A 23,234-nucleotide genomic window follows, 5' to 3' on the forward strand; every position below is an offset into this window, starting at 1 on the left:
TGTGCGAAACAAACTTCTTTCAAAACCTAAAAATTAAATCAACTTAAACCACAACACTTTAACAAATTTGATTTAAATTACATAATTATTTTTTTATGAATTTTTAAAGACAGAACAAGTAATGAAATTCTTTAATTCAATGGATAAAACTAAACAACTACAAAAACATATAATTTTGAGTGTTAACAAAAATTACTGCATAAAAATAATATATTTATTAAATATTAAAGATTAAAAAAATAAAGCTCTACCACTTTCGATACAGAAGAGTTACCACAAATCAAGAAAAGGAAAAAGAAAAATCCTATTTGAAGATGGAATAGGATTGTTCACCAGAGAGAGGAATTGTGAGGGTTGGCGCGTTGCCTCCTTCGAATGGTGGCGCAAGAGCGACCGCCGGCGAGTGTGTGAAAATCGTCAGTATTGAAAAGGAGAGTGACGTAACTCTGAACCATATACTCGTCATCGCCGAAAATGTCACATAGAGCAAGCACGTAATCCAGAGGCAATTCACCTGTTATCCGCAGCGAATGGCTCACACCGCGAAACATGTCTTTGCATACAATGCGATTGAAATCGAAGAGTCCATAGAGTTCCGAATCCAGCGGTGGCGGAGGCGCAGGATTCAGTCGTTGCCTCAGGCACTGCTCTATGGGGCTCGGTATAGCCACTGAACTTGTCATCATCAGTGGCAAAAGAAGCATCACAACAGCGATTGCTCGTGAAGACATTGGAGCGTGGGAACCAGATTTCGTCAAATCTTAGGGTTAAGATGAATGTTTTTAGATGGATTTGTGAATTCTGTGTTCATTATTCTCCTTTATATAGCATTTAATTATTACCTTTAATTATCTCTTTAAATTCCCTATCTCTTTTTTTTTTCAGGCAAAGAAAAGATATTTTTAATATCGCTAACTTCAATTTTAATATTTTTAAAATAGATTATCGATAACTAAATGTGTGTGTATATATAATTTTTATCATTTTTTTTTCAAATGTCATTTTTATATTAAAAATAGTTTTTCAATCAAGTTTATCTTTAATATATTTAAAGTTTAATGATTATTCATTGATAATATGCAAGAATTTTGTAATTACGAAACATATCATTATATCTTTTAAAATAACAAATATAAAAACTAGCAAACTTATCATAAATAATGATGGAATCGCAACACAATTATTTTAAGCGGATATCTTTTTCTCTCTCTCATATATTTTATATATTTAAAATATTTATTTCTTACAGATTTTGTTGTATAAATTAATTTTTTTTGTTTTTTTCTGAAAATAAAAATATATATAATTACAATTTTAAGTATTATAATAGTTATTAAAATGAAAATACGGTAATAAATTTATACTGAAATTTATAAAAAAATGTATAAATAAAAAAGTTATATTTTATTCGTTTTTATAATATTATAATTATACAATAAAAACAGTTGAAAAAGATTTATATTTATGACGGGTAGTGTCTTTCATAAATCAATAAAATTAATTATCTATAAAAGAAATTCTTTTTTATACATAATTTCTTACAATTTTTCTTGTTTATTCAAATTTAAATAACTATCTACGATAAAAAAAAGTAAAATCATTTTAGACTATCTACACAATAAAAAAATAAAAAATAACTATCTACACAATAAAAAAAATTACCTTCAATAAATCATAAAATAATCTATTATCTATTAAATTAACCTGTTCTTTCTTTTTAATTACTCTTTTTGTTATATCTAATTTTTTACTCTCATTACAAGAAAATCATTGATTAGAAACAATTATAGAAATAAAAAATAATTAGTTGCTATATTAACTAAATTAGAAATCATTTTAGAGACTACAAAATTTATTACTTTCTAAATTAGTTTCTTGATAAATAATTTTTAAATTAATATCTAATTAGTTACCAAAGTTTTTTTTACCAAATTCTGAATGTGAATAAATAGTAGTTAAAACCTTGGTAACTAATTAAATAACAATTTAAAAATTATTTATCAATAATAAAAAATAATTTATAAATCAATAATTTTTTTAGTCTCTAAAATAGTTTTTAATTTTGTCAATAACAACTAATTATTTTTTATTTCTATTTAATGATTTTTTTAAGTGAATCTTATCTTTTGTTCAATTGTTTTTTTTTTTAATTCAAATTACTATCTACAATAAAAAGATATAAATAATAACATTATAAAAAATATTTATTATTGTAATTACATTTTATCAAATATTTTTAGAATTTAATAATATCTTTTTCAATAATTTTATAATAATAATAGTAATTACACATGTATTTTCCCTATTATTTATAAAGGTATAAATATTAAAAAAAATTAAAAAACATAATTCTCATTGTATAAATAATTGGAAATAAAAGTGTTGTTATTGTGTCTAAATTTTTATATTTTATTTTAGTATCCTATTTTAATATACTATCATATTATAATTAGTAAAGGTAATAAAGTAGGTTGATTTGCAAGTTTTTCATTACTTGACAAGATGAGTTGATATTCTGAACTTGTTAATCCTTTTTGACCCACCAATTCAATAGGGCATAAACAAGTGGAGCAAACTAACAAGTTAGTCTACTTCTTCTTTTTTATAATTAAAAATTAAAATAAAAAATAGTTTAAAATATTATTTTTATATTATATTATCTGAATAATGTAAATATACAGTTCAAATAATTAAAACTAAAAATTTTAAGTTTTAATTCTTAACTATAATGAAGTATATTTTAACGTGAAAAGGTAATATCTGTATATATATATATATAATTACAAAAAAGAAGTCGACTCGACTCTGCTCGATATCGGTCTGGGCTGACCCTGTTCGACATCGGCTCGACACCAATTTGGGTACACAATGCTCGACATTGTCCCGGGCTGATATCGAACCGATTCGACACGAACCCTGACTGACACGGCTCAACATGGACCCGGGCCGACGCGGTTCAACATCATTCTAGGTCAATTCAGCTCGACATCGACTTGGATTGATACGACTCTGTAGGGATATCGTGTGCGAAAGCGTGATAATTTCAACCAAAGATTATGAGAAATTAAAGTAACAAGTAAAGTGATAATGATACCAGAATTTTTAGGTGAAAACCCCCTTTAAATAGAGGTAAAAAATCACTGGCGAGAGAGCCAAAACTTTCACTATAATGATACTGGGAGTACAATGAATTCCTCTCAGACTAATAGATAAATAGCCCTAAAACAAATCCTCTCTATATGGGTTAAATTGTTTGTTTGTAGTGTTTTACATTGCTTGAAGGAAGCCACTATATATAGTGGTTCTAGGAGACAACAATAATAAATACAATTAATGGTAATTAACCTCCCATTGATTGCAATTGATTGCGGCAATTAATCTCCCATTGATTGCAATTGATTGTGGCAATTAATCTCCCATTGATTGCAATTGATTACGACAATTAATCTCCCATTGATTGCAATTGATTGTGGCAATTAACCTCCCAATTATGACAAGAAAACGGAAAGGTGAGTCATAAACCCACAAATCTCCACCTTGACTTGCCTTTGACTGATACACTCTCTCGCCATGAAGCCTTGATTAAGTATGGATAATACCAGCTAAGTTCAGGAAATGATCGAACTTAGCCGATGGAAGTGGCTTGGTCAACATGTCTGCAGGATTTTCGGTCGTATGAATTTTTTCAACAATTATATCTCCTGTATCAACAATGTCTCTAAAATGGTGTTTAATTTCAATGTGCTTGGTCCTTGAGTGATACTTATTGTTCCTGGTCAAGTGAACAACACTCTGACTATCACAAAATATAACAAGAACATCTTGTTGAAGACCAAGTTCACTTACCAAGCCTCGAAGCCATATAGCCTCTTTCATACCTTCTGTAGCAGCAATATATTCAGCTTCAGTGGTGGACAAAACTGCAATGGCTTGAAGTGAAGAATACCAGCTTAGCAGACCCACATAGGGTAAAGATGTAAGCTGAAAGTGACCTTCTTCGATCTAAATCACCACCATAGTCAGCATCAACATAGCCAACTGCTCCTCCGGGATCGGCTCTATGTTGATCAAATACCAAACCAAGATCTGGAGAACCTTTCAGATAACGAAGTATCCATTTAACGGCTTCCCAGTGTGTCTTGCCTGGATTATGCATGAACCTGCTAACAATGTGATGACTTTTTACGGCAAGTGCACCGCGTTTGTCAGAAGTAATAATTGTCCCTAAGGACGGATATCGATCCCACAAGGAACAGTGAATTATCAAGTACAATAATCGCTAGATATATAACAAAACAATTAAAAGTGTATTGAAAGTGGTTGTGTTGGCGATGATCAATAAGAAAACAGACAAAGAATTAATTGTTTCAATTGGAAAAATAGGGATTAGGTTTCATCTCTCTTACTCTCATGTATTTTGATTAGCATGTCAATATTAAGTTCTTTAATTGAAATTGATGCCCGTATAAAAATCTTTTATATCGATTCCTCGCATATAAAATTCTTAAGAATGTTCCCTAACTATCGATCCCTCGCATAATTATAAGAACAACTTAGAACGAAGCTCAGACGTTAATAGCAATTAACATTTCAAGTCTATTCCTAGCACTTAAATATGTGTTAAGTATTGTTGTTTAGGTCCGAACCCTAAAAATACCTCCCGGTCAGATTTAAGATTCTCAATTTGTCACGGAAAATTAAAAGTAAAACAACAATACCAATAATCAATCAAGAACTGAATATTAATATATAAAATATCACCTCAATACATAAGAGTTTGAGCAGATTACTCCCAATCCCAAAGGGTAGAATTAGCCACGCATACTTCTATCACCTTCCATTCTCCCAATTGGGTTACAATTCACTCTATGGTGTTTTCCTATCAATCTGGCACCCTAAGGTTGAGCCTCTAGCTCTCTATTTATCCTAGTTTTCTAGGGTTAGGTTGTTTATTGTGTCGCGCTAATGGGCTAAATGATAAAACATAAAAAGGCCCAATCTTTCTTTGCATCTTTTTCCATTATGGGACCTTCTATCTTTATCTTTTTGGCTCAAATCATTCATCTTTAATCCAAATCTCCAATCTTCCTTAGAAATCTGCAATTAACACCAAATTTAGGAATAAAATACTCTTATTCAAATAAAGATCATAAAAAATGTAAAAAGGTATAAATTCATAAATTAGGGATTATTTTATATGTAAATTAGCAATAAATCCTCATAAGTGCCTATATTTTAATATGAAATATTACTGAAATTAGACACTTATCACAATGCTAACAGCATAAGCTAAATCAGTCTAGTACATACCATTGCATAATGAGACTTGCATTTGCATTTGAATACAGGACCTGTGACATGTGTCTTTTGTCCTTGTCTGATTTTGGACACTGATCTTATGACAACTTGAAGTGGGCGACAATTGGAGTATTAACAGCTTTGCAATCTCGCATTCCAAATTTGTCAATCATCTTAAGAACATACTTCTTTTGTGATAGAAAAAGTTTTCCAGCTTGACGATCTCTGTTGATCTCCATTCCCAAAATTTTCTTGGCAGGACCTAAGTCCTTCATATCAAATTCACTGCTAAGCTGAGCCTTTAACTTGTTAACTAAAAATTTATCTCTTGCAGCAATCAACATGTCATCAACATATAGCAACAAGTATACAAAAGACCCATCAGATGTCTTTTGAAAATAAACACAGTTATCATAGCTACTTCTGGAGTATCCATGTCCAACCATGAAAGAATCAAATCTCTTATACCATTGTCTTGGTGATTGCTTCAAGTCGTAAAGAGATTTTTTCAAACGACATACATGGTCCTCCTTTCCAAGTACAACGAAGGCTGCTATATGTAAATCTCTTCCTCAAGATTACCATGAAGAAAAGCAGTTTTCACATCTAACTGTTCCAGCTCCAAATCATACAAGGCAACTAAAGCAAGTAATATACGTATTGAAGTATGACGAACAACAGGAGAAAAAACTTCATTAAAGTCAATACCTTTCTTTTGATCAAAACCTATTACAACAAATCTTGCTTTATTCCTTGTACTCTCAACACCAGGGATCCCTTCTTTTCTCTTAAAGATCCACTTGCAACTAATGACTCGTTTTCCTTTTGGTAACTTCACCAATTCTCATGTTTCGTTTTTGAGAAGACTCTCAACTTCTTCTTGCATAGCAGCAATCCACTTTGTTGAGTCGTCACCAGAGATAGCTTCAGAGTAATTATTGGGTTCACCTTCTTCACCCATCTCTTGTGCAATAGTTAAAGCATAAGCAATGTTGGCTGATTCTGCAATTAATCTTTGAGTCGGTTTTCTTGGTCTCTGTTGTGGAAGTTCTTGAGCCATAAACCATGGTTGTGGTAATCCTCGTCGTTTAGGTGGACATTGCTCATGTGGACTCAAATGTTCATTTGTACCATCAATAACAGTGACTTGATCACCTTGAGTACTGGAGGAATTGGGAACGTCTTCCTCATGAGCGGGTGTTTTAATCTCAAACTCCACATTCTCTCGAGCATCTTCCTGGTCACCTGTATCAATTGAGGAGATAACAGTATCTTTTACAGAAGAAAGCATAACATTTTCATTAAAGGTCACATTCCGACTGTGAATTATTTTGTGAGATTATGGGTCATATAAACGATAGCCTTTAACCCCTGAGCCATAACCCAAGAAAATGCACTTCTTAGCACGAGGTTCTAATTTCCCCTCGTTTACATGAGAATAAGCAGGGCAACCAAATATTTTAAGATTAGAATAATCAACAGGGTTACCTGACCAAACTTCTTCTGGAATGTTGCAATCAATGGATCTGTTAGGATCGTTGAAGCCGCTTCAGCCCAAAAAGATTTGCTCAAACCAGAATGGGAGAACATGCAACGAACTCTCTCCAGGATAGTTCTATTCATTCTTTCTGCAACCCCGTTCTGTTGTGGAGTACTTGGGATGGTGAAGTGTCTGGAAATGCCTTCCTTCTTGCAGAAATCATTGAATTCATTCGAACAGAACTCAAGGCCATTGTCTGTCCTTAACCTCTTTATCTTCTTGTCAGTCTGATTCTCAATCAATAATTTCCACTCTTTAAAAGTGGAAAATGCTTCATTCTTATGTTTGAGAAAATACACCCATAGTTTTCGTGAGAAATCATCAATAATTGTCATCATATAACAACATTTACCTCTGGAGGGAACTTTTGACGGACCCCAAAGATCCGAGTGAATGTAATCCAAGGTACCTTTGGTTCTGTGTATGGCTTTAGAAAAACTAACCTTTTTCTGCTTACCAAAAATGCAATGTTCACATAAATCAACCTTTCCAGTACAGTGGTTACCAAGGTGACCCTTCTTTTTGAGGATTAGAATTCCCTTCTCACTCATGTGGCTTAATCTCATATGCCACAACTTGGTGTTATCTTTGTTGGGTGAGGCAACAGCTGCAGAACCTGTAACAGTTGAACCCTGCAGCACATACAAACTATCACATCGAATTGCCTTTAGTAACACAAGAGCTCCTTTAGACACTTTTAAAACTCCACCTTCAGCTGAGTATCTACACCCATGAGATTCAAGGGTGCCTAAGGAAATGAGATTCCGTTTCAACTCAGGGACATATCTGACACCTGTTAAAGTTCTAACAATTCCATCATGTGTCTTGATTTTGATTGTTCCTTCACCAACAACTTTGCATTGAGCATCGTTTCCCATCAAAACAAGACCATTATAAACTGGTTCATATGTGGTAAACCAATCTCTATTGTGAGACATGTGAAAAGTACAACCAGAATCAAGAATCCATTCATTTCTAGACCTCTGTTCAGTGTTGGAAGCTACAAAAGAATCCCCATCAGATTCAGTTTCAACAATACTAGCTTCGGAAAATTTTTCTAGTTGTTTACCATTTCCCTTATCTTCTCTATCTTGCTTATTTTTCAATTTATAGCATTCAGAGATCTCGTGTCCCTTTTTCTTGCAATAACGACAATATTTGGAGTTCTTGCCTCTAGATTTTGACCTAGATTTATGTTTAGTGTTCCTACCTTTCTCTTGGTTTCTCCCTCTAATTACTAATCCTTCACCAGAATTTTCAGAATGAATTTGAGTATCAAATTTTTCTTTGGCTAGTAAATTAGTCTTGACATCATCAAAGCTTAAGGTAAGATAATTACCGTATAACATAATTTCTTTGAATTGTCGGTGCGAGGGTGGTAGAGAAACAATAAGTAGAACTGCTTTATCCTTATCATCAATTTTAACATCCAAATTTTCCAAATCAATTATGATGGAATTAAATTCATCAAGGTGAGATTGGATGGGAGTACCTTCGGACATTCAGAGTGTAAAGAGTCGCTCCTTTAACCGGAGTTTGTTTGCAAGACTTTTGGTCATGTATAGAGACTCCAATTTACCCCATATGCCTGTTGTACTTTTCTCGTTGATGACTTCACGCAACACCTCACGGGACAAGCATAACTGGATTGAAGACAATGCCTTTTCATCCATCTCATCCCACTGCTCCTCCGTCATAGTGGTTGGTCTCATCATTTTACCTGCCAGAACTTTCTTTAAACCATTCTGTGAGAATAGCTAGCATCTGGACTCGCCAGATAGCAAAACTGATTTTACCATCAAATTTCTCAATATCCAATTTCGACATTATTGAACAATAGATCTTGGTTGAATTATCGAAAAGCTCTGATGCCAATTTGTAAGGATATCGTGTGCAGAAGCGTGATAATTTCAACCAAAGATTATGAGAAATTAAAGTAACAAGTAAAGTGATAATGATACCAGAATTTTTAGGTGGAAAACCCCTTTAAATAGAGGTAAAAAACCACCGGCGAGAGAGCCAAAACTTTCACTATAATGATACTGGGAGTACAATGAATTCCTCTCAGACTAATAGATAAATAGCCCTAAAACAAATCCTCTCTATATGGGTTAAACACTTACACAGAAATAGAGAGTATATGAAAGAGAGAGGAAGCAAGTGTGTGTTGCTTGTTTGTAGTGTGTTACATTGCTTGAAGGAAGCCACTATATACAGTGGTTCTAGGAGACAACAATAATAAATACAATTCATGGTAATTAACCTCCCATTGATTGCAATTGATTGCGGCAATTAATCTCTCATTGATTGCAATTGATTGTGGCAATTAATCTCCCATTGATTGCAATTGATTGCACAATTAATCTCCCATTGATTGCAATTGATTGTGGCAATTAACCTCCCAATTATGACAAGAAAACGGAAAGGTGAGTCATAAACCCACAGACTCGATATCGGTCCGGTCCAATTCGGTTTGACATGGGCCCGGGTCAATTTGGCTCAACATGGGCCAAGTCGACTCGGATCGACATCGGATTGAACTGACTTAGCCTGACATTAGCTTAGGCTGACATAGCTCGACATCTGTCTTGCTTGATTCGGCTCAGCATCATCCCGGACGGAGTTGACTCAACAGGGACTCAGCCCAACTCGGCTCGATATCAGACATGGGACTGGGTCAACCGAGTCGACTTTGATAATCTAAAAATGTATCTAATCTATATCTAATCCATATCCAACTAAATGAATTGAACTTAAAAATATAAATTTAAATTTGAGATAAATCAATTTAAATAAATTAAAAATAACATAAATTTGGATCAATTATGAATTGGATTTTTTTTGTGAGCCTTAATATTATTATTAATGCATTTCACCAAAAAGAAAAACAGAAGTTGTCTTTCTTTCACATCTTTCCTCTTTTGCACCTACTTTACTGTTTTCACTGTAAAAAAAGTGTGGACTTTCTATATTCAAAATCAAGAACTTGTTTTAAATTTCCCATATCATCTTAGTTCCCTTTTCTTCCCTTCCCCTTTTAGTCCTTCATATGTGAAAATCCAAAGAATAAAGGAAAAGTATATATAAAAAGTGAAGTGTACGATTAATCATCAATGTTAATGTGGATTTTTCTTTCATGGTATATGATTTATGAATTTCTCACACAACTCTTAAATAATATGTCTCTCTTAAATTATCTGTTCTTATAAGTTATATATTATATCGTATACAACATTAGTAAAATACGTATCAATAAAATATTTAATTTAAAAAATATTTTTTTTAAGTTTATAATGATTTTAACACAATTTTAAAAATAAATATTTTAAAAATTTAAATTTATTATTATGATTATAGAAAAAAAAACAAAATCTATATATAATTAAAAATATTTAAATTATATAAATATATTGAAAATGTTTTTATTTAATTTCCAGATTCATATAATATAATTTTTTTTAGGTTAATTATTTTTTAAATGAATTTCAAGTATTTTTTAATAATAGTTTTCTATCATATAAATCATAGTAATATTACATATAAACGTGTCCAATGTATGCACACGTATCAAATAGTGTCTTTTCCGTTGAAAATTACACATATATTGGTGTCGTATGAATGTAGCGTACAATGTCTGTTTCAACATTGGTGCTGTATAGTCTGCAATCCTTCTTTACCTAAATTCTTTGCCCGTTTGATAATTTCTCCTTACACTTATTAGACTAACGAACTCAATCGTTATCTTTCCAATGACCCACTATTCAGTGTAAATTATATCACAGGCCCACTTGGCCTGGCCCCTTGTCCTCAATGAGGACATATGGAAACCTTACAAACCTTGAATCCGTAACGTTGACTTGGATATACATACTATATATTATTGACTATGGGGGCAGAAATTATATAGATACGACACGGACACCAAAAATACGTATAATAAAATACGAGAACACGAATCTATATATTATATAAATTGATAGTAAAGATTTATGTGCACAAGTATGTTTTATATTATATTTTGGAGAAAAAAATGTTTTTCATGACTGGTTTAAAAAGATTTGTTTTTTACTTTTATAATCATAATAAATTTGAGTTTTAAAAAAATTAATGTATTTTTTTTTTAAATTTTTTTAGAACCGCATTAGAATTGTCAGAAATCCAACAAATACTTTTGAATTGGACACTTTACGGATACGTGTTCTACAAGTGTTATACGAGTGTCGGTGTCCGATATGAATATCCGACACCACACGCCATTGAAAAGAAGTGTCTGAGCTTCATAGCTGTTGAGTCATCCGTTGTGGTAGTTTTTTTTTTCTGTTTTAGACTTTTTTAAACATTTTAGGAGATTCATTATGCATTACATAATGGCAAGCTAATTATGATTGTTTCACTTAGAGAAGATATTAACTACTTTTTATTCAATTTGTTGCCCCTTCCTGCCCCTATTGTTGTAGGATAAAACAGAATTTAAAACTTTTAGTGCTCTATTGACAAAGATGTAGCAAAGGAGGAAGGGTGCTTTCTTTTAGCCTATCAATTACAGTACTCAAATGAAAACAATGGTACCAAAATAGGAGTATTTTATTTTCAGGGTGGATACATAAAAATACAAAGTGCAAGCAAATAGTGACACAGAATAGATTAATTTTGGACATAGGTGATTGCAATGCTGAATTTTTCTTTCTATATCCTTTCCATTTCTGGAAATTCAGCAAATCTGTGATGAAGGAAACAATATTACACGGCTTCATTATTTACCTTATGAAGCAACATTGATCACTCAGCTATGAACTATATTCTTAAACACGAAGACGTTAACACAAATATGGTACGTACGTGTACTTATCCAACAGATTGATCAGTGTTTGATCTGAGACAGCATGCACCTAACTTCCTTGCTGTTAGGCCTCTCCTTGGGATCATCCATGGTGCAAAAGCATGCAATCTTCAAAACCAGAAGCATCTGCTCCTCATACCCATTTCCGAGCAGCTTTGTATCAATAGCCTCCTTGGGATTCTCAGAACTCAAAACCTTCCTCAACCACTTGACCAAACTAATCTCTTCAGTATGCTGAAAGAACTCATCGGAAGGAAGCTTCCCAATCACCAACACCCCAAGGATAACCCCAAAGCTGTAGATATCACATTTATCAGTGAACTTAAGTATCTGGTGATACTCAGGAGCAATGTACCCCACAGTGCCAGCAACATTGGAGGTGGTTATGTGAGTCTTATAATCCGGCATTGCCTTAGCCAGTCCAAAATCAGCTATGCGCGCTTCCATGTCATCATCGAGAAGAATATTTCCAGGCTTGAGATCCCTATGAATGATGCGAGGGTTGTGACTCATGTGAAGGTATTCAAGTCCAGCAGCAACACCAAGCATGATTCTATGCCGCGCCAACCAATCCAACTCTCCCTCACCCTTTTGAACCTTGTCCAGCAAGTCCAACAAGCTACCATTTTTCATGAATTCATACACTAGGTAGTGGCAATCAGGCCTAGAAACATGCGCTAACAGAGGCAGAAGGTTTCGGTGTCTAATCTGTCCCACAGTTGTAATCTCAGACCGAATTTGCCTCATTTTCTTATGCATAATCTTACTATCTTCCTCTGCCAATTCAGCAGCATCTTTGGGAGGTTGAATCACTTTCTTTATAGCAATCATTTTGCCACCGCTTCCTGGTAACTCAGCCTTGTAAACCTCTCCACAGCCACCGCGTCCAATGATTTCCATCGAAGCGAGCCCTTCTTCTTTCTCCAAGAAGGCCAAATCCTCTGCTTTCTTAATCAAGGGACTAAAAATATCAGGACCCGCTCTCTTTCCTCTTCCTTTGATCAACGCCAAAGCCAGCTTGAACAACAGAGAAAATACGAACCCTGATAAGGTTCCCGCCAGTGCCCCTGCCACAAACCCGAGAATCCACCCTGCGAGTTTTCTCTTACTGTGCTTGGGTTTTCGGTGGTTAGGGGAAGGACCAGGTGCCTCTGTAGGGGAAACATTGGAAGCTTGGGAGTTTCTCTTGTCTGAGGCAGGCGCAGGAGAAGGTGCATCACCACCGTCCAAAAGGTAACGTCTGGAGAGAACGGTGTCTGACGAGGAGGAATGTTGGAAGCGGAGAGAGGGTTCGAGGAAGCTGTTGCCGGAGAAGTTAAATTGGCGGAGGTTGCGGAAGGAGCGGACGGAAGAAGGCACCCTTCCGGTGAAGAAGTTGTCGGCGACGGAGAGGGTTTCGAGGTTGGGGAAGTACTTGAGGAAGTTGAGGTTGCCGGAGAGTTTGTTGGAGGAGATGTCCAACGCGCGGAGGCGCGTGAGAGAGGAGAGTTCGGAGGGGACCTCGCCGGAGAAGAGGTTGTTGGAGAGGTCAAGGAATTCGAGCTTGCGGCAGTCAACGATTTGGGGAGGGATGCGGTCAACGAGTTGGTTGTGGGAGAGAGAGAGTTGTTTGAGCTCTGTGAGGCGTCCTATTGCGGGGGACAAGACACCGTTGAGATGCTTGGATTTCAGCACCAACCTCGTGATTCGGAGCACGTAGGTTTCCTTGGTCGAGAGCCTTCGCTCGCAGAACACACCCTCCGAGTAACATGCCTCATTTGCCTCCAGTTCACCGTTGACTCCGAGGTCCTTTCGCAGAGCCAATAGTGCCTTGAAATCTGCGGGGTAGAGTTCAAGCTTCGCGTCGATGGAGATTAAGAACAAAAACAGTGATAGAACAAATAACCCACTTTTCACAACCATTGTGCTTTGCACTCACTTCTGCATCCTTTTTTTGTTTTCTTACTTTTATAGAGACAAAACCGTGTGGAAAAAATTGCACTTCTCTTTCTTCTTCTTTGATTTTTCTCTTCCACACCTCCTCTCCTACCTGTAAGTTTCTTACTTCTTCATTTGATTGGTTTTTATTTATTTATTTATTTATTTTTCTTTTCTCTTGAGTTTGTCTTCTTTCAACAAATGAGAAAAACAATAAAATAGTCTTACTTTTATGAAAAACAGTTTTTTGAAAACTCGGGTAATTAGTATTTTGTAAGGTTCACTTGCACTTAGATTATTTAGAGTAAGATCTTCTTTATTCATCATTTCCTAGTTAGTGCTGCTCGCACCTTTACAACTGACAACACCTACCTATAAGCTGCCATAAGTGACATTTTTTGTTTCGTTTCGTGTTTTCTGCTTTTATCTTTTCTTAGTAATATACTGACACATGGCCAGTAAGTAAATTTAAATTTTTTATCCACATCACTAAATTACGTTTGGAAGTATCCTTGCACAGCCGAATTAGTGAACCTCATCACCATCATATTCGTCTTGCTGAATAACAACCTCTGTTTAAAACATAATATGCAATCTTGTTTTCATCTTGGGAACTTAGAGTTGATAACGTTGTAGGATTCCAAATTCTTCAAATTTCAACACTATCTGCTACGTTCCTATATATAAATAAAATATTTTTGACTTGGTAATACTTTTGTTTTTTCAAGTATTATAATGGTGCTGGTTCAATTTTCTTAATTTCAGTCAACCAAATTGAGTCCATCAAGTATTTAATCATTTTCATTCATATAACTAGATAACAGCTTGTATGACAGATATTTTAACATGACTTAGTTATAAAATTTATCTCGAAAATTCTAATTAAAGTATTTATATTGCTGTAAAAAAAAATTAAAGTGTTGATATTATTAATAAATTGATGGTCGTGAAAATCAATGGTCGGAGTCGTGTTAAATGTTGGACGTATATTTTGGGGCATTAGTCTCAAAATCGCAATAAACGAGTCAAGTCTTTTGTCGTTTAATTTAAAGGTATGATTGGATTTTTTTCTTTGTTTTTAATGAAACTCATGACTGGGTCAGACTGGTGTGTTTCACGGTGGAGACAAACGCATTTTCTCTTTTCCATTTATTTTGAAATATTCTCCTCCATTCCTCACTCTGTCCCCATTCACTACTCCTATCTTTCTCTGTTCCTCTCTGATGGTGACTTCCATTCCACTGTTCTCATATTTGGAAAAAATTAAAAAGACATAAACCAAAGAAAAATAAATGTTTACCACTTGCATGACTTTAAAACCATCATAGCATAAAAGTTCTACAACACACTTTATTACCAAGGGGTCTCAGCTACCTAAACAGATGGTGCTTCTGAGGCCTCAAGATCAGCTAGTACACATAAACATTATCTTAACATATCTCACAAAAGGAACAACTTATGTTATGACACTAAAAACATTAAACTCTCAAACCAACATTAAACATAGTAAAGCAACGACAATGTGTGTAACAATATAGTACACTACACTCAACTTACTCTGACTACTCCACACAACAACGATACATGAAGTATTTCTCCATTTGGCGTCCACATTCAGCACACACAACTTTCTGGGGTATGCCACCAGTGCTCCCAGGAAGGATCAAGCGATTGCAGTGATGTGGGGGTTTGTTTTTGTCGAGATAATCTTTCATTGCTTGCACCACACCTTCTTCCTCAACTCTATCCTTCCACTTGTCAAAGTCCTGCAAGCATACCAGAGCACTGTCCCCCTTGGCTCTGGCCATTTCAGTGGCGCCGTTGCAGAAAATCGCCCACCCTCGATCACTGCCGTCGAAGCTCAGCACAGTCATCACTTCGCTCATGACCTCGTCGTTTTCCACCGTCCTTCCATGCTGCAACTTGGAGTACAGCATGCTCTCCAAACGGGTCCAGAAGAACCAAATGGACGTCACGTTAGGCCAAAAGTAACTGAACTTTCTCGTGTTGAACGTTTTTATCATCTTCTGCATCCGCTCCTTCGCGTTGCTCTTTCCCACGTACACCATCTCCAGCTGGAACTTCCCAGCTTTTGCCACACTCAATGCTGTTGCTGTGAATTTCTCAATCCACTCCAGGTCTTCACCTCCATATAGGCATACCAGTTTTCCGTCTGCCATCTATCAACAGACTTCATGTGTCAATATAAAAAATTAACAACTCACATCAATTTGGAATTTAATTGAGAGACTAAAGTCACCCTCCATTATAATTTCAGAGACTACACCAAGATTTTTTTCTAATTTGGATTAATTTCTTCTTACAACCATGACAATTAGAGTTCTAATCAGATCTGGTAAAATTTGAGGTGTCTACAAGTTTTAGTTCGTTGAATCAGCTGTGGAACTAATTTTCCATTTCACACTTAGTCAGACTCATTTCTCTCAAGAGAATTGTTCTGTTTTAATTTAGATGTATATAATGTAACATATAACTCCAAAGAATGTGGTTTGCATCTTAAGAAAACAATTGATTATGTTAATTTTCATGGATCTTGTTAAAGCATCCTTATAATTAATACTTTTTCTTATATGGTTTAGTGATAAATAAATAGTTTGAGAAGAAAAAATATTACACAAGTGGGAAATAGAATAAAATGGGCAGAGGATTTTGTTACCCATTCTAGAACTGTAGGATCAATGCCATCGACAAGCAGCTCAAGGCTCCAAATCTCTTGCTTCCACAATGATTCTTCTTTCTCACTTGTGAAGGGGAAGGCCAAATTGCCCCAAATCCATATCATATGGACGGCATTAGGGGAGGACAATCTGCCTTGTGGATCAAGGGCCACTAGAATAGCGGTCTTTGAGAAATTCCACACTTCTTTTATGTACTTAACTGCTGATGGTTCAATGATGAAAGGATCACAGACACTGTACCATGCCATCAATGACTGCAAATACTCAAACTTCTGTTTGTTCACATCATTCCAGACCGCTTTGTCTACAACTGGGATCCAAACCATCTCATAGTGTGTGTCACCCCTCGATCGTGCATCTTTGTACAAATTATCAAGTACCAGGATCTCTTCTTGTGAAAGATCAAGATCTGATATGAGCAGCAACACATGTTTCCTCCTTAGTACCTCCAGACTAGCCTGTTTGTCAATAAATCAATGTTTTCAACTCTAAAAAATAAGATTTGTTTAACAAAAGGACTACCTGTTACTAAAAATCAAAGTACCCTTGATTTTGTAGTTCCATCCACAAGTGGAAGGATATCATCCTTTGCATATATCAGTGCTCTCAGAATTTTCATGTTGTCCACATGGACTGTCTCAAAAAGACGTGTCAGATTGTGGAAGGCCTCTATATGCCTCTTGTCATCTGCAACGGGTTAAGGATATGCAATTGTCATTTATGCTTCATTTCTAGATAAATTTTATCCTTAAATATACTTACCGAAACTCTCAAACAGCACATCAATTCAAAACCCTTTAAATTAATCCAAGGCTATATTAAGACTCTTGAGTTCAGGCTATATATATATATGCAAATTAATTAACTTACTGAGTATAATTGTACCCACCTATATATTGGTAGCAAAGAATCAGTTGGTTCTTTAGGTGCTCATGAATACTAGTAACTTTGTGAGCAAGACTAGATAATTCCCATGCCTCAGTGGTAGATGAAATGGACCTGCAATTTGAGAAATTGGGGTCACTGATATTTAAGAAAAAAACAATTGATTTGAGGTGAATGATGGAAAGGAGGTGTGCTTACTCATTTCTTGTGCCTATGAGACTAGCAATTTGAGAGGCACAAGCCACAATACTTCTGATGACCCAATAGGAAGCAATAGGAATGTGAGTACTGGCAACAGACATGGGAGGTGTGTCCTCTGAAATGTATTCAGATGGAAGCTCCTTGAATTGAACGATACAGGTGGTTACTTCCATTGCAGCCTTCACGAGCCTAATGAGTGCTTCAAAATGGGGCTTCAAGGACATGAAATTCTCAGCAAGATCTGGCAGTTGCTTGAGGAGGGCCACAGACTTGGCAAGAGTATTTTCAGCACTCAACTGAGCAACAAGCCAAAACTCTCCAAAAATCACAGCAAAGGCTGCTAAGGTTAGCACAACTTTCGCATGCCATGCATAGCTAGACATGTAGCCCAGTAACACCATCGTCGATGAATGTGCATCTCCACCTCCCGAGCATTTGCATGATAGCTGCCAATATATAGTGAGGAATTACATATCTAGATCCTTTTATTTTAAGACTTTAGAGCTGAGAAATTTTGATCAAATCAACCATAATACTTTCACATATTCAAGAGAATCACTTGGTGAGATAAATATTCCAAAATATCCCAAAAGACAAAAACACAAGGCTGTAGCTGTAAATACTAGCAAGAAAATGCATATGAGAAGCCGTACACAGAAAAAAATGCATATGAAAGCCACATAACTACCCTTTTAGGGTAATTATTATATGTGGACATTCTATGTTACATATTTAATTCACGTTCTTTTATTTATGTTATTATCATCGCATCACCACTATATGATATTCAAAGAAATATAAAGATTTTGGTACATGTTATAGGCCCAAAGTTTTATTAAAAAATTGATATTTTGAAATTTACCGAAAAAGGCACTCAATTAATAATTCAAAAATAATAATATTTTAATTATATTTATTTTATTTTTTTAACTTCAAATCTTAATACACATTATTATGTTTCAAAATATTCTTTTTCAAAAAATAAAAAAATGTGAAAGACATTTTTGGAATACCAAGAGTCAATAATTTGAAACAATTGCATGTCAACTAAATCAACAGGTTGAAAATCTAATGAATATAATAAATGATGTTATATAACATAAGACGAAAGAGAAAATGAGTATATTTCAAAGGATAGAAAATATAAAAATATGATAAAATACAAGAAAGAGAAAAATATTATCAAACTTAAGAAATTATTACACGGCTTAAGTCTATCAGTCCAAGTCAATTTCCATTAACAAATTATTATAAATAAACAAATAAATGTGATTGTGTAGGAGAGAGATTTGTACAAATTGGACATGCCATATTTTTTGTTCAAGAGGATGTAAAAATGAAGTGTAAATAAGAAGGTTGATATCAGTTGATCACTGTCATAAGAATCAAAGAAAAGTATATTCTATGCAAAATAAGGAAAGTAATAACTCTTTCTTCAGTGTGTATAGTTTGAGGAAATATGGGAACACATTCTATCTTGGTTACAGTGTCGGGTAACTTTTATAAAAGTTAAGAAGATTTTCATAAGAAAACAACCTCACACGAAATTTTGTTTATGATGTAAGCCAGCGAGTCAAGCATGTCAAATTCAGCCAGAACAGCAGTCATCTCCAATGCATCTTGGTCTCTTTTCACCTACCAAAAAACCAGATATTATAATAATAATAACAACAAGAACAGATAAATAAATAAAATGAGGAGTTAATTAAAGATTCATCACATGCATGCAAAGTGGCAGAACGTAAACATGGTACAATAAAAGGTAACTCTTACTTCATAACCCTCAACAGTGCGAGCAATAAACCGAACCAGAATTTCATCCACAATTTGTAGAATAGGTTTGACATCAATTTCACGGCCATCAGGGGCATGTGTGGCCTGAACTTGCTTGGTCATGGCACTGTCATCAGAAGTGGAGAACATGCGTCGCTCCTTCCTTTGGTTTATCTTAGGGGTAGTAGCTGTTAGCTGGCGAGTGTGGTTACTCATGTTGCTGAAATGGCTGCAGATATCAGAAAACTCAGTGGGAGGGAAATAGGTTTTGGCTTGAGTATTCGTGGTTGTATTAATACCATATATATATAGCAATATGAAGTGGAATAAAGCTTTGTTGAACATGTACCTTGCTTGCAAGAGGGTATTAAAAAAAGCTAAAGCGATTCATACGTGCCCTATTCATTAGGATAAGAATGCACCTAATTTAATTATCTGTTGTGGTCCCTGCTCTCTGATTTACCTTACATGCTTTATTGTACTTAGAATAGAGTCACACAAAGTTTGTTTTCTATCATCCTTAATATTTTTGGTAATGGCATCAACATTGAGCTAGGTTAAAAAGAGTGAGATCTGGTGCTTTTGTGACATCAGTGATTGCATGTCACTAAGCTTACCTCAGTAATTTTGTCTATTGGAGGACATATCATTGAAGTAACTTTTGTAATAGTAAGTATTATATAGGACTTGTCATTGAAGTAACTTTTGTAATAGTCAGTATTATATAGGACTTGTCATTGAAGTAACTTTTGTAATAGTATGTTAGAGATTAATGATGGTAGTGTAACTGTTATGCTGTTTAATATATTTTTTAGTAAATGCTATTTTTCTGAAATCTATGGTTAAATAAAAAAAAATCATATATATTATTTTTCAAAAATTTATATTAATTAAAAATAATTTCTTACTTTTTTTATATAAATCAAAAAGATGTAATATATATTTTTAAGAATATATGGAAACATAAATTATTTCATTATTTTGATATTATTGTTTAACTTTAATATGAATAATTATGATGATATGGGATTAATGAAATATTCAGTAATACATATTTAATTACTACATCACGAGTTGCACAGTTAACCTAAGTGCATGGAGAAAAAAACTCAAAAATATTTAAATTGGTGAAAATTTTAAAGTATGAATTATTCACATTTATGGTGTATTTATAACCTCACCTTTATTACTTTATTACCTTATGCAATTATATAATGTTGTTATTGGAGGATATAAACGCTCAAGCTTAGGGTTCTCATAGCTGTTGGTTATAACATTTTTGCATTCATTATGGGGTACTATGAAACATTTCCCAACACTTCTTTTTCATTTACGAGTAAACTAGGAGTTATTTAGAACTAAATTACACACATATTTTACAAGCTTTATGCTTTTTAAGAGTGTTTTATGCATTATTTTAGTTTTTCTATAAAATAAATAAATTTGATATATAGTTTGTCAAATGTTCCAATATATTTCTTTCTAATAATTTTATATTTTCATCATGATTCTTTTTTATTTCTTTTAACCTACCATTTTGATCCTACTTTAAAAATGTTAACTTCATACTGTAGAATTTTTGGGTGTATCAAATTTCCTCTAATTTCATTCACTTTATATATATTATTATTTCAAAATAATTTATATTTCAATAATTTTTTTTTTGTTATGGAAAGAGTTTTGCTTTATTTTTTTCCATCAAAGTAATTAACACGGTTTATTCTCTTGTCATTTATATTCGTACCTTCGCCTAGTATTTAATTTGTCTAAACTCGTATTTATTATAAGGAAAAATTGAAATCATAAAATATAAATACTTTAATAATTTTATTAAGATCAAGAAAGTTTACGATTTTTTTTAAAGTATGCTATCTTATAAAATTAGAAATAATTTTCTATCATTATCTATTTACAAACATGATAAAAATAAATATTTTAATAGGCAGTAATATTTTTAGCTAAGCTAGATGGTTGCCTAATTTGGATATCATAACAGGAAACTCCAATGTTTTTGCAAATATCCTCATCATAATCAAATCCTAAAGATCTCTCCATTTAAGAAAATCACTTCTAATGAATCCATCAATGTATATGTAAATAACACGTTAACCTGGACAATTAACTACACTAAATTCACATTATCACTTAATCAAGGAAACCATCACAAACACAATTTGATTATCATCGGAAAATAAGGGCACGATCTTATATGATTATCGAAAAAGAATATAAATAAGAATTTCCAAACCTCAAAGCACTGACTGATCTTGACCAACAATTTTGGGAATCAAAATAATAAACTCAAATTCTATATATATTATCATTGTCACTAATACAATAAGAATAAGTATATATATATATATATATATATTAATTTAACTATAATTGTAAAAAAAATCACACATATATTATGTCCTTAGTTCCCTTAAATTTATATCAGTCATTGAATTAGAACTAAAATTTTAAGACACTTTACGGGAAATTTGTGATAAATAAGTCAGACTTAAAAACTGGTTAAAAAAATATAAAATATAAAATTTCATTCTATGTTCCTAAACAGAATTTCTATACAAAAATATAAAAAATACTTAAATTAGTTAGAGTGTAAAAACTTGAAAAAATATATATAATTATTTAAATTTTTATAACATATTTTTGCATATGTAAATATAAAATTAATATTTCACTGTCAAGTAGGTAAGAAATAATTACCTTTTTGTTCAAAAATGGAATATAAAATAAAGAATAAAGTTTCTTTTCATACCGCAAATACTAAAAACAAACTTACAATTATTTTCTAAAATAAAATATTATATTATAATAAAATAATAATTTATTTAAGTATAAATGAATGGTGTCTAGATATTATGCTTTAAAATAAATGACACATTAGTATAGAAACAATGATGTTTGCTTTCCTTCATTTCTTTATACAAAAAACATGTAAAAATTAAGTATAAGCAATGAGTTTTATGTTTTACTATTAAAGAGAAGATGGGTTGAAGTGGTGAAGAGAGAAAATATAAAAAAAATTCTTCATTTTCTTCTTCAATACGTTTTTTAGTTATTTATTTTTTATTATATTTAATTTTATATTTTAATATTTATTAAAATTAAATTACGTACATTATAAATAAATTAAAAAACTTCCTAATTTATTATATCAATGTAAATGTCTACCTACCAAGGATTAGAATTAGTCAAAGAGAAAGTAGTTGAATTAAAGTTTTGAAGGGATTTTGATACCTTATGAAGCAAGTTTACAAAAATGTGAATCTTATGTATCTTAGTTCTTTCTATAATATTACAATAAGAAAAAGGAGTTAGACTGATAAAGAAGAAAGAGTGGTGAGAGAAAGAATGTTTGGACTTTTATAACCAAACCAATATGCAGCTACCTTTGTTGCTGGTCACTGTTTTTTATTATTATCATTATTATTTTCATACTTTTATAAGCTTTTGAAATTTTGTATGTTTTTTACTAATTGGAAATTACCTTTGTAGAACATGTTCAGAAATTGTGAGGGTGATGTTTAGGAATTAAGGAGCTTATGAAAAGAAAACAAAAGAAATCAAATCGATATCACTTTGTACGGATTAGTAAAAAATATATTTGTTTTTTTTTAAAAGCAAGTAAAAATACAGCTATGAAGAATCTTGAGTATTTTATACTTTTAAAGCTTACACGAGTAACATACTAGTTCTATATTTTCTATTTTAAAGAAAAATTTCCATGTTCTTTTTGTATAAGGATTTTGCTCTCAATTTTTTTTTTAAAAAATAGTCTCCAACTCTAAATTAAATAAATTTATTTTTTTGAAACTATTTTAGTTATTAATGGTAAATTTAAGAAGCTATTTCTTAAAAGAAAAACAAAGAATTAAAAATTCAGGGATCAAGATCGGACTCATCACCTCATATTTTAATGAAGAAAAAAGTAGAAAAAAAATATTAAAAATAAAGAGAAGGTAGTAGGGTTCTTTATGTGCTGATGAAGGATGTGTCCGTTATTGCATCATATAATGGAATCACCATTACAAGAAAAAGGAAAAGTGCGTGAGGCATTCATTTAATACAATAC

The 23,234-nt window shown here is 33.0% G+C and overlaps 3 protein-coding genes across 3 annotated transcripts; all 3 read right to left on the minus strand.

The window, feature by feature from the left end:
* Nucleotides 1-329: 329 nt before the first annotated feature.
* On the minus strand, nucleotides 330-731 carry LOC137822328 (uncharacterized). The gene has a single exon (XM_068627213.1). The coding sequence runs from the start codon at nucleotides 729-731 to the stop codon at nucleotides 330-332; it is 402 nt and encodes a 133-aa protein (XP_068483314.1).
* Nucleotides 732-11,404: 10,673 nt separating this feature from the next.
* Nucleotides 11,405-13,722, minus strand: LOC137820524 (leucine-rich repeat receptor-like serine/threonine/tyrosine-protein kinase SOBIR1). Its single transcript, XM_068624656.1, has one exon. It carries the CDS (start codon nucleotides 13,578-13,580, stop codon nucleotides 11,700-11,702), a length of 1,881 nt encoding a protein of 626 aa, XP_068480757.1. The 5' UTR covers nucleotides 13,581-13,722; the 3' UTR covers nucleotides 11,405-11,699.
* A 1,181-nt stretch (nucleotides 13,723-14,903) lies between these two features.
* LOC137820711 (protein SIEVE ELEMENT OCCLUSION B-like) lies at nucleotides 14,904-19,436 on the minus strand. Its single transcript, XM_068624925.1, has 7 exons — nucleotides 19,154-19,436; nucleotides 18,917-19,015; nucleotides 17,378-17,826; nucleotides 17,184-17,293; nucleotides 16,839-16,981; nucleotides 16,273-16,752; nucleotides 14,904-15,775 (listed from the first exon to the last, which is right to left on the minus strand). The coding sequence occupies exons 1-7, from the start codon at nucleotides 19,367-19,369 to the stop codon at nucleotides 15,158-15,160; spliced, it is 2,115 nt and encodes a 704-aa protein (XP_068481026.1). The 5' UTR covers nucleotides 19,370-19,436; the 3' UTR covers nucleotides 14,904-15,157.
* Nucleotides 19,437-23,234: the final 3,798 nt, after the last annotated feature.

Source organism: Phaseolus vulgaris, chromosome 9, assembly GCF_000499845.2.
Source record: "Phaseolus vulgaris cultivar G19833 chromosome 9, P. vulgaris v2.0, whole genome shotgun sequence".
Classification (NCBI taxonomy): Eukaryota; Viridiplantae; Streptophyta; class Magnoliopsida; order Fabales; family Fabaceae; genus Phaseolus; species Phaseolus vulgaris.

Bases quoted from the DNA above. Each gene is read 5' to 3' on its own strand.
- LOC137820524 (XM_068624656.1), bottom strand. From the start codon at position 13,580: ATGGTTGTGAAAAGTGGGTTATTTGTTCTATCACTGTTTTTGTTCTTA.
- LOC137820711 (XM_068624925.1), bottom strand. From the start codon at position 19,369: ATGAGTAACCACACTCGCCAGCTAACAGCTACTACCCCTAAGATAAAC. The intron at 17,294-17,377 runs GTAAGCACACCT...CTCAAATTGCAG, and splicing joins CTCATAGGCACAAGAAATGA to GTCCATTTCATCTACCACTG. The intron at 16,982-17,183 runs GTGGGTACAATT...AACCCGTTGCAG, and splicing joins TCTTTGCTACCAATATATAG to ATGACAAGAGGCATATAGAG.
- LOC137822328 (XM_068627213.1), bottom strand. From the start codon at position 731: ATGTCTTCACGAGCAATCGCTGTTGTGATGCTTCTTTTGCCACTGATG.